General features: G+C 43.1%; 2 protein-coding genes across 2 annotated transcripts in view; both read right to left on the reverse strand.

Annotated features, from left to right (window-relative positions):
* Window positions 1–792: 792 nt before the first annotated feature.
* Window positions 793–4,249, reverse strand: LOC109486581. The gene is made up of 3 exons (XM_019790434.1): window positions 3,940–4,249; window positions 2,599–2,806; window positions 793–1,720 (listed from the first exon to the last, which is right to left on the reverse strand). The coding sequence occupies exons 1-3, from the start codon at window positions 3,977–3,979 to the stop codon at window positions 1,522–1,524; spliced, it is 447 nt and encodes a 148-aa protein (XP_019645993.1). The 5' UTR covers window positions 3,980–4,249; the 3' UTR covers window positions 793–1,521.
* A 1,062-nt stretch (window positions 4,250–5,311) lies between these two features.
* LOC109486580 overlaps window positions 5,312–11,609 on the reverse strand; it is an 11,674-nt gene continuing 5,376 nt past the window's right edge. The window contains exons 2-4 of the mRNA XM_019790433.1: window positions 7,183–7,408; window positions 6,321–6,560; window positions 5,312–5,934 (exon numbers count right to left, since the gene is read on the reverse strand). Of these exons, the coding sequence (XP_019645992.1) occupies window positions 6,350–6,560; window positions 7,183–7,408 (437 nt within the window). The 3' untranslated portion in view covers window positions 5,312–5,934; window positions 6,321–6,349. The remainder of the gene's footprint in view (window positions 5,935–6,320; window positions 6,561–7,182; window positions 7,409–11,609) is intronic.

Raw genomic sequence — 11,609 nt, forward strand, 5'->3', positions numbered from 1 at the left:
CAGAATATTTTACTCCGCACACCAGTCCTATGGGTGTAGTTAGACCCATGGAAATGACAGCATAGTCCCGCGCAGATTGCTACAAACACTATTAAACCCACGGTGGTAATGTGTGGGCTGATGCGGTCGTCATGGGGCTACATTAATACCCTCCTAGTGGCCTTTCTATATAGGGACGACGGCTGTTGTTTTGCGAAGTACTTTTACATGTTCTCCTGAGAATTACACATTTGTTTGCTATCATGAAAATTCATCTTGTGTTGGTAGTTACAGAATTTCGAAGTTATCTCGCCTGGAGCTTTCGACCAGTCATTCTGGTCTTCCTCAGTAGACTGACCCAGTGAGGCTTGTCACGTGACCTCTCAAGTGTGACGTTCAAACTCTCCGTTCAAAGATCAACACTAGGAAAGAGCCATAATTTATGTTTACCGAAGGAAAACATATTGTTTTTGCTCAGTTTCTTCCTCTTCTTCTCCGAACAAATAAGGTTAATAACCAGGACCAGACGTCTGTCACCATTGTAACTGGTGTTGGGTTACATAATGTTGCAGGTGCCAAGCATAACTTAGTTCAAGGTCACTATATGTATATGAATGTGTTTGAGTAAGAATAAACAAAGAAGTAGTTTGCTAAGCTAGACCACGCGAAGGTAAACATGATGCATTTGCAATGCAAATATTACCTTTCTAGTTAATATAATTATCTGTGTACTTAATGATTATAAGACGTTGCTAAACTAGATTTTGGTAGAATGACACTGTGCAAAAAACAATCACAATCTGGTCTCCCCAGAGTCCGAAGTTTATTTATCAAAACAACAGGAATCCATTTGTTGTTTGGGATAGTCTAATAACAAACATGATGTACAATATGTTTGTCACTGTCATGCATTCCCAAACGCAAATGTGGAATGGATCCAATGGGGATTAACACCTGCATAACTGTTATTCTATATATTCTACCCATTGAGGTTATAATCTCATTTTCTACTCAGTCGAAATATAATGTTGCAATCTAAAAGCGCTAGCAAATGATCCAAAACTTGCTTGTACCATTGATATTACCACAAGTACACATGCTAGATTAGTGTCTAAATGGTAAATATTGATATTCATGTTTACTGGGTGTCTGATTGAAGATGAAATTACCAAAACATTCCTTGACTAACGCGTCCAATGACCTCACCACTTGTTACAGCATTACTGGATAAAAACAGGAAAACACACAGATAATCTACTATCTTTCATTTTCCTGTGCCAGTATTTGCGCGTGCATTACTTGAATAACACGCTAGAGGGCGTTTGAAGCTAAGCGCATCTTTCTCGATTAGAAAATGTGGAGTTTCTCGACCAGCATTGCAGTGAGAACAGGAAAACAAACAGACAACACTATCTTTCATTTTCCTGTGCCAGCATTTGTGTATGCATGACTTCAATAAGAAGCTAGAGGGCGCTCGAAACTAAGAGAATCTTCCTCGACTAGAACAATGAGGTTAAATACACTTGTATTTAACCTCCTTGACTAGAACATGTGGAGTTTCTCGACCAGCATCACGGCGAGGGCGGCGGTGAAAGCCAGAGCGATGTTGGGCAGGTGACGGAGTCCACCGCAGGTTGCCGGGATGGTGATGCTGTCAAACCGCTTCACAACGTCCGGGATGCCCTGGCAAACAGGTGACCTCGCGGCGTTTTCGAAACACCTCGCCTGTCCAGTAAAGCGACTGGAAAGGATGTAAAAATTATCAAATTGAATGAGAATATGTGATACATATATGGTATACAGGTATGTTGGTTCAGTATAATCTATCTGTACCAAAGTCTGTTACGTTTTACACATAAATACTCTCCAGTAAGAGGTGTAGGCTTCGGCTTATTTTTACGTCTTTGTGAGTGATTTTATCGACTTTCTTTTCGCAAGCCAAACGGTAGTCCCGCCAATTTGATACTGCCTCGCCAATTTGATACTGCCTGCCAATTTTATACTGCCTGCCAATTTGATACTGCCTCGCCAATTTGATACTGCCTGCCAATTTGATACTGCCTCGTCAATTTGATACTGCCTCGCCAATTTGATACTGCCTCGCCAATTTGATACTGCCTGCCAATTTGATACCGCCTCGCCAATTTGATACTGCCTCGCCAATTTGATACTGCCTCGCCAATTTGATACTGCCTCGCCAATTTGATACTGCCTTGCCAATTTGATACTGCCTCGCCAATTTGATACTGCCTCCCCAATTTGATACTGCCTCGCCAAGTTGATACTGCTTCTCCAATTTGATACTGCCTCTCCAAGTTGATACTGCCTCGCCAATTTGATACTGCCTCGCCAAGTTGATACTGCCTCCCCAATTTGATACTGCCTCGCCAAGTTGATACTGCTTCTCCAATTTGATACTGCCTCTCCAATTTGATACTGCCTCGCCAATTTGATACTGCCTCTCCAATTTGATACTGCCTCGCCAATTTGATACTGCCTCGCCAAGTTGATACTGCCTCTCCAATTTGATACTGCCTCGCCAATTTGATACTGCCTCGCCAATTTGACACTCGTAACCACCAAAATATCTTGGAGATTGACCATAGCATTAATACTGACCTGCACAAGGCTCGGATTTGGTCCTTGATAGCTTTGCCGCCCTTGAGGATGGTCGGTACCAGCTTGGTGATGTTGGCGACTATGGCCCTTGCCTGTCTCTTACAGGCATCAGTCAGTGCGGTGCAAGCGGTGCCGTTTTGACCAGACGCAGGCGTAGGCGTAGGCGTAATGGTTGTGTCGTTCTGAGCTTGTGTCATTTGCGCCATGACTAGAATGAGACAATAGCATGTAAAAAAATCGACACTTTTTTGAAACAGACAAAACCAAACTGCAGAAATAGAACACAACGAACAGTGTAAATATTTAACTGGTCATCCTCTAGATAACTCCTATCACGTTAAAAAATATCATTCTTTAGTTGTGGTGGCATGTCAGGACTCTAACCCGGGACCTCTTGGTTCCGAGTCGAGCGGCCGTTACGCCACACGACCCCAATACGATTAGGCTTTGACTTCACAGTTGATATAACTGCGCGCCAAAAACAGTTCCCAACGACTAACCGTCACTGGAGCATGCATGGTGACGCCCCTGTGACTCATTGCATTACCAACTCACGAACGCAATGAACTCGAAAAGAAGAAAGGCCGATAAAACATGCCTTAGTCGTCGAAACATTCGAACTTGTGTTTTCAGCATTCTAAAATGGCCCCACTAAAATGGTCAGATTGTCCTGACCTGATGTTTCTTAACGGCAACGCTGGTTTCTTCGCGCTTAAAAAGCGCAGTACCTTTTGGGGGTGAGAGCTCTAACTTGGGAAGCGGGTCATACACCCAAAAACCCTCATAGCCCACCCACCCCATACAGCCCTCACCTCGCACTCCCCCCATTAAAAGAAGCTCTACCCTTGAAACAACTAATCTACAAGCAGATCCCTCTCGGTGGCAAAAAGACAGTATCAAATTGGCCAGGCAGTATCCATTAGCCAGAGAAGCTCCGCGGCCACCGACGGGTGGGGGTCAGGACAAAAAAACGACCATATATAAAAAGCTAACGATCATTCCCCCACAAACTCTGCTTGGAGAGTAGAAACAACTGCTACCCGCAAGAAAGTTTGCTCGGGATACTACAAAAACCCCATACCCGCCCCTCAGAGTGTAAAAACATGATTTGTAAATGTCAACGGTATTTCAAATTTAAACCGTGTTCAACGTTGAGCAAAATCACAAACGGCACAAAAACAAAGGACCGAGTACGGTTAGCTATTCAATGAATTATTATAGCTAAATCAGCAATGTACATATTAAAACATATATAATACTCTTTTAGCTGTTTTTTTTTACAGTACGAGGGAACGAAACGCCGCAACACAAGGTTATAATACATCAAAACTTTTAACCTACCCGCAAACGCCAGCCCGAAGAATACTGCCTTCAACATCATGTCGTCTTGAGTAGGGTTTTCCAACGTAAATTGAGAGATTGGGCTAGAGAAGACTTCTTAGTGTGCTACTATACTTAAACGTACGGCAAAAAGACAGATGGCTACTTTAACGTGATAGTTAAACCTGTCGGGCAACTTATTAAGGCGTCAACTCTAGATCTGTCGTCCAATTTTTCAGAGGTCAACAAACGTTAGACATTTGCGTCTGTATGTATGTTTAGGCCTTGCTATGACTCGACTGTGGCAAAAAGTAGGGAAAGAAATACGCCAACAAACTTTATAAGGCTTCTTTTATAATCCATCCAAATTTGTGGAACGTGTCAGCATTATGTATATATTAATATGTCGGTCTTGCTTGGTTTACTGTTCAGTCAGATGGTGGGAATAATTGTTTAGTGACATTTTGTTAAATTGTTCATTTACTTTGCACCTCACTTCACCAGAGGGCTGACGTCAATCTTAACCAATCGTTACGATCGTAACATCACAGGCAGGTGAGACACAGATGGCCAATGACAGAAAACGTTACAAAAGGTGTCAGGTAAGGACTGACTGACTATACATTTCCCAATGTCACGAAACTGGCTTAAGACTGTACTACAGACACTGTTGCCTAAAGTCCTGGCCTGTATAAAAATCACAAGACAAGGTTGATCTCCAAGCAGATACAAGAATCCAACGCCGTTTTGGGGACATTTAAAACTTCTTTCCTGTAGTGCGGTGCGCCAAAAATAATGTACCTTTTCCTTTAGGTATTGATTTACGCCCGTCTAGATCTGTAATCATTTTATGACATGTGCTATTCCTTTCATATGGGATATGCCGCCACTCCATGTGTGATTTTGCTTCAGGGCATTGTTGTCTTCGCAGTCCCAAAAGGGACAGAGAGTGATCGTAATGAGGTGAGGGACTGATCGGGGGAGCTAGATGGTACGTTGAGGCGTGATTTGCACGTGACTGGTGACTGATTTGCACGTGACAGTTCTGGTATATCACGAGGAATTTAAAGGGGGAGGGGGGCATCATAGGTAGTTTAGCAGTTACCGTATCAAGATATGCCCTTTACATCGTGGTTTTCGTTACACAATCATTTTATTTTCATTATAGCTGTACTGTATGGCATGTCCAACAGATTTAAACATGTTTTAAGAAAACACATGTACTCTTAGTTAGTGGTTTTGATCTTAACTTAAAAATAAAGCGTGAAAAACATATGTCTGACTGACCAAGGACTTGTTGAAACTCCTTGTTCAGAGTGACAGAGAATTTGGAGTACAATGGAAAGAATCAACCCAAAGACTGGGGACTTAGACTTGGGAATAAAAAAAAGTATATTTCACCAGTGATCATAGTTTATTTCCAAAAAAACACCAACAAGTGATTACTTAGTATTACTAAATTAATGTTAGAATATCAGGCAATATTTGGTTCATAACAAAACCCAGAACTTTCCAATGACACGGCAAGCCAGTCATCATCATGCGTTCTGACACAATAATCAAAATATATATTTTACTAAAGGTAATTAGTCCTATATTCATGCATTTTTGCTTATGATTATATTGGTTACACGCCATGTCCGTTAAATTAACAAGTACATGTATTTGAATATCAATTTGATAACAAATGACATGAAATCACTTATCACCAGTGTTAAATTTTCTGAAGAGAAGTAAAAATTATGAGGGAATTGAAAAAAATGTTTCACTGTTCATTTCAAGAATTAAAAAAAAAGTAAAATCATGTATCTGGCAAACCGTTGAAATACATATACAGTACTGTATATGTGTAACTGGTTGACGTCTACTTTGCTAGTACAGTACTCATTTTAAACCACAGTGAAACTACACATTTTCGTCGCAACGGCTAACCTATTTCTTACAAATGTAGTGAATTGAATTAGCTGCTTCTTCATATCTTGTGCAAGAGAGTGAAACGTGCAATTAATTATCTTATTTGCCTAAGGCCATGTTGATTTGATTATATGGATGACATCCTCTGGGAACCGAGCGCGCGAATAAAAAAAAGTTTTGCAAAAAAAAAGTTGCTTTCATGAAATCTACGTTGTTATGAAGGTCGAACAAATGACACAGAGTATGGTATGGCGAATAATCTACTCTTTAAATTCATTTCTTTGCATTTTAGTTTTTTGTTTGATTTTGGCATTCTACGACGTTGGAATTGTTTTCAAATATTTTTTTTGCAACTTTCAGTATATATTTGCTCATTTTGCAACTGTTTTGTACAATTTACAGTGTGGTTGGAAACTTTTTTATTTTTTGAAACGGCCGAAAATTCATGCGCGCGCGGATGTCATCCATATAATCATATCAACATGGCCTAAGGCAAAGCATCCACCATTAGAACTTTTTAGAAGAGTTTCCCGACGAGCATTGCGGTCAAGATGGACGCCATGACGACCGCCATGTTGGGGAGGGCGTGTCCAGATCCACTGATGTACTTGTTGCAGATGCTTGGGACGGAGACGCTTTTCTTGTAGTCATTCAGGGTGTTGGGGAGACCGCTGCAATCCGCCGAGTCGGCAGCCGTCTTCACACACTTCTCCACAGTACCAAACTTCCTGGAATTCCATAAAGGATAAGGAGGTTTAAAGTTAAAACGCTAGATGTTCTCTCACCTAGAGCTTTCGACCAGTCACTCTGGTCTTTCTCAGTAGACTGACCCAGTGAGGCTTGTCACGTGACTTCTTTGACGTGTGACGTCAGCACTGGGTCAATGGTATATGATAGACGATGTCGGCCCCCGTCGCGGTTGAGTGAAGGGTGATGGGCCCTGATGTAAACTACCCCTTTCATCCTCCTTAAATCAGGGCCCATCAACCTTCACTCAACCGCGACGGGGGCCGACATCATCTACCACCTTTGACCCAGTGTTGAGCCCCTTATGTGTACTGTGTTGGTGTCCCTATCCCCATGTGACCCATTTGTAAAACAGAACAGGCTTTACCATTTTATCATTATGAAGCAGAGTTTGAACTGTAATCATTTTTTTTTCAACACAAAAAATTGGACGTACCCACAATGTTACGAATATCACAGAAGCGGTGGATTGTTCATTCCTTGACAAAGACTGGAGTTTGAACATGTGGGTACTAGTCGAATTTCTTGTGTTCCAACTAGCTTCATTGTACCAGGCCTACAATAGCTTGATAGGTTTCACACATGTCTGTAAAAAAAACTTACAAGCATAGTGTCTTCAGGGTGTTGGTGATGGACAGTCCGCCGGTCAGGATCTGGCCCGCCAGGGAAGTGACGTTAGAGATGATGCCCGCCACCTCGCTGGAGCAGGCCGACACTTTGGCGGCACAGGCGGTGTTGTTCCCGCCGGAACCGCTAGCTTGTGTCGCGTTCCCTCCAGACGGAGCTGCGGTGGTGGCATTCCCAGCCGCCGAAGCCAAAGTGAGCAAACCTGTGAAAAGGAGGGATGGTTGTAACATCTGGCAACAGCGGTATCTTATACTTCTTGAGAATCAGGGGTTTTTCTAAACAGGGGAACAAGGGAGCTACTCCCTCATGTAACCAGCCAGCTCCCTCATATCAATTTTCAAATTGAACCCTTGTGAGTGTTACTCTTATTAAAAAATCCCCCCTCGGTCACTTCGTTCCTTGCCATGCTTGCGATCTGCTCCCTCATGCTAAATTTTTATAGAAAAACCCCTGAGAATTGTATATGAATGGTCATAAAGTAGTAAACTAGAAAGGTGACATTTGCAAAGCATTTACCTTCGAATGGCCCAGCTTAACAAACTACGGCTTTGTGTATTCTTACTCAAAGACACTAATACATATGGTGACCATGCAGCCCCTCTTGAACTCAGTTCTGCATGACACTTGCAACATTATGTAACCCAACACCAGTCACCATGGTGACAGACGTGTGGTCCTGGTCATTGACCTTATTTGTTTGGAACGGAAGAAGAAGAAGAAACTGAGCAAAAACAATATGTTTTCCTTCGGTAAACATAAAAGATGCGCGTGCTGCAACCCCACTTCATTTCGCAAGAGGGCGTCACTGACACATTACTAGTATGTGTAACGTATGATCATGATGACAGGTGGTTCCCATGACAGATTGGTCGTTTGACTGTTAAATTGTGAATAAAATACCGCCTGTCAGCGAGATGATGGATCACTGTGAATGATCTGCAGGAATTTGACACCCTTTCAGTTCACGCTTCAGTTCCTCTTTTCATAAGACCACTCCGCCGCCATTTTGTAACATATAAGAACGGGTAAAACTCGATGTGTCGGTTTTTAATAGCTTGTCAATCATCCTCGTATCATTGTTGCGTATTCACCAGTTTCCCATCCCCAGAATGCATTGCGATAACATGGGTCTAAACCTCATTTGCATAGGACAGGAAGGCATAGGAATTATCCTGTTGACGTTAAACAGCTTGTTTTTCACTGTGTTTTTAGGTGTTTGGGCATTACCAGTATCATTCCGATGCCTTTCTGTCCTATGCAAATGAGGTTTAGACCCCTGTTTTCGCAATGCATTCTGGGGATGGGAAACTCGTGAATGTGTTACATATGTGTGTTATCTAGATCTAAGCTCCTCTGCTGAATGTTTGCAAAATGAATTTTTTAAATGAATTACGCTCCTTAGTTCTTTTAGTAACGGATTTTATCCCTTTGAAGCGACAATCTTAACTTGGATGGAAAAGGGACAAAAGCAGCCTCTACCAGGCTTCGGGATGCGGCTGGAAAGAGTAGAAAGCCTGGTAGAGGCTAGGCCAAAACCCCATGTGCCCTTATCATCACAATCCATTGCATCATCCAAGCGCAATCATGCGTTAGAATTAACATTATCACTTATCCATCTATCTATTTGCACTTATATTTGTATTCTGTATACATGAACATGTAGTTTATTGTATGTGACTTTTCATATGGGTCGTACGCCTGATATAAACAGTAAACAATGACTGACAGATTGAACTACAATGGCAATTGTAGATGCATTCTGTTCAACATTCACCCGACTTATTTTCTGACGGAATTCGTTTCATTTCGGTGACTGCAAAACAACAATAGACCACTCCTCTCTGAAACAGTGCGCCCTGCATTCATAAATTATTCAAAGTGGTTACAATGCCACGCCCCAATCGGTAACCCGGTATTTCGTACCCGATGCTTCTTAGAGCGAGAATTATCCAACCGGAGGACCTGTTACTTTCTTGTTAGGAAAAGACGTGCCGAAGCTACTTTGCGATCGCGTAGCGCGCTTCAATACATGTATTTTCATTTACTGTTTTACTCATCAAATGCATGCCCGCATGGTGAAAATATATATATGGGTCAATCTACGTACAAACAGATGTGCATTTCTTTTCTTGTCACCTCATCGCACATTAGATGAGCAATAAAACATAAGCACTAGCTAAAGGTGTGTAAAAAGCAGCCAAAACGTTATACGCGAGTTTAAAACATTCTGATACAACCGTGCACGAGTCAGATGGAAAGATTCCTTTGTTGCAATGTACTGCATGGGTGTATTATTTCATCAAAAACCGGTCTATTTGCACATAATTGCTATGACGCCATTTGTCCCAGGGCTTTTTTTTCTTCATTCCTTACAAAGTTACATCCTAGCCAGAGCACCACTGTACCACCTGGCCACAAAAAAAAACGCCCACTCCTACCTACCAATCGACATCTCATCCTGATTATATAGACCAGAAGAAGAACGTGAGATGTAATAATACTACAGGTTTTCTCACCAAAGCTTCTCTTTTGGGCGTAGCGTTTGTGTAAGCCATCACGAAACCGCCGGCGAATGCACTTGGGTACACGGCGCCAGCGTTGACACAACCCGACACGACAGCGTCCGAGCGTGCGGCATACACTGTGCGACGCATCACGACCGCCAACGCATCACGAATTTTGCGGGACACGCCAGACTTGCAATCCGAGTGATGCTGCGCCGGATTACGATAGACGTTCGCAACGCATCACGACCGGCAACGCATCACAAATATGCGGGACACGCCAGACTTGCAAACCGAATGATGCTGCGCCGGAGTTCGATAGGCGTTCGTGATTGCTGTAACGAAATCGCCGGCAAACGCACCTCACGGGTACACTGCGTCGGGTACACGGCGCCAGCGTGCACAAATCCCGATACAAAGGCGTCCGAGCGTGCGGTAGGCACAACATTCGACGCATCATGGCCGGCAACGCATCACCATCCTGCGGAACAGGCACGGCCTGTCACCCGACCGACGAATGCTTCGCATTGACACGATGGGCGTTCGTCTAATTCACCGGCGAGCGCAATTAGAGGCGCGGCACACCCTGCCCCCGCGCATTTACGCAAGAACGCTACGTCAAATGTAAAGTCAGAAAAGTCAAGCATGGAGAAAAGAGTTTGGGCTGCTGTAGTGAAGTCACTGTAGTCAGCGTAGTGAAGAATACCGAAAGGTGACAGATATGGGAAGCCCGATTTTGTAGTGGTAGTACATGTAGTATCTGTAGTCAGGACTGTTAGAAACATGAAGAAAAGAGTTTGGGCTGCTGTAGTGAAGTCACTGTAGTCAGTGTAGTGAAGAATACCGAGAGGTGAAAGAAATGGGAAGCCCGCTTTTGTAGTGGTAGTACCTGTAGTATCTGTAGTCAGGACTGTTAGAAGCACGAAGAAAAGAGTTCGGACTGCTGTAGTGAAGTCACTGTAGTCAGTGTAGTGAAGAATACCGAGAGGTGACAGATATGGGAAGCCCGATTTTGTAGTGGTAGTACCTGTAGTATCTGTAGTCAGGATGATAAAGAAAAGAGTTTGGACTGCTGTAGTGAAGTCACTGTAGTCAGTGTAGTGAAGAATATACCGCGAGAGGTGACAGATATGGGAAGCCCGATTTTGTAGTGGTAGTACCTGTAGTATCTGTAGTCAGGACTGTTAGAAGCACGAAGAAAAGAGTTTGGGCTGCTGTAGTGAAGTCAGTGTAGTAAAGAATACCGAGAGGTGACAAATGGGAAGCCCGATTTTGTAGTGGTAGTACCTGTAGTATCTGTAGTCAGGACTGTTAGAAGCATGAAGAAAAGAGTTTGGGCTACTGTAGTGTAGTCAGTGTAGTGAAGAATACCGAGAGGTGACAGAAATGGGAAGCCCGATTTTGTAGTGGTAGTACCTGTAGTATCTGTAGTCAGGACTGAAGCATGAAGAAAGGAGTTTGGGCTGCTGTAGTGAAGTCAGTGTAGTCAGTGTAGTGAAGAATACCGAGAGGTGACAGAAATGGGAAGCCCGCTTTTGTAGTGGTAGTACCTGTAGTATCTGTAGTCAGGACTGAAGCATGAAGAAAGGAGTTTGGGATGCTGTAGTGAAGTGAGTGTAGTCATTGTAGTGAATAATACCGAGAGGTTACAGAAATGGGAAGCCCGCTTTTGTAGTGGTAGTACCTGTAGTATCTGTAGTCAGGACTGTTAGAAGCACGAAGAAAAGAGTTCGGGCTACTGTAGTGAAGTCACTGTAGTCAAGAAGTGAAGAATACCGAGAGGTGACAGATATGGGAAGCCCGATTTTGTAGTGGTAGTACCTGTAGTATCTGTAGTCAGGACTGAAGCATGAAGAAAGGAGTTTGGGATGCTGTAGTGAAGTCAGTGTAGTCAGTGTA

This window comes from Branchiostoma belcheri, unplaced genomic scaffold (genome assembly GCF_001625305.1).
Source record: "Branchiostoma belcheri isolate BF01 breed outbred unplaced genomic scaffold, Haploidv18h27 scaffold81, whole genome shotgun sequence".
Taxonomy (NCBI): domain Eukaryota; kingdom Metazoa; phylum Chordata; class Leptocardii; order Amphioxiformes; family Branchiostomatidae; genus Branchiostoma; species Branchiostoma belcheri.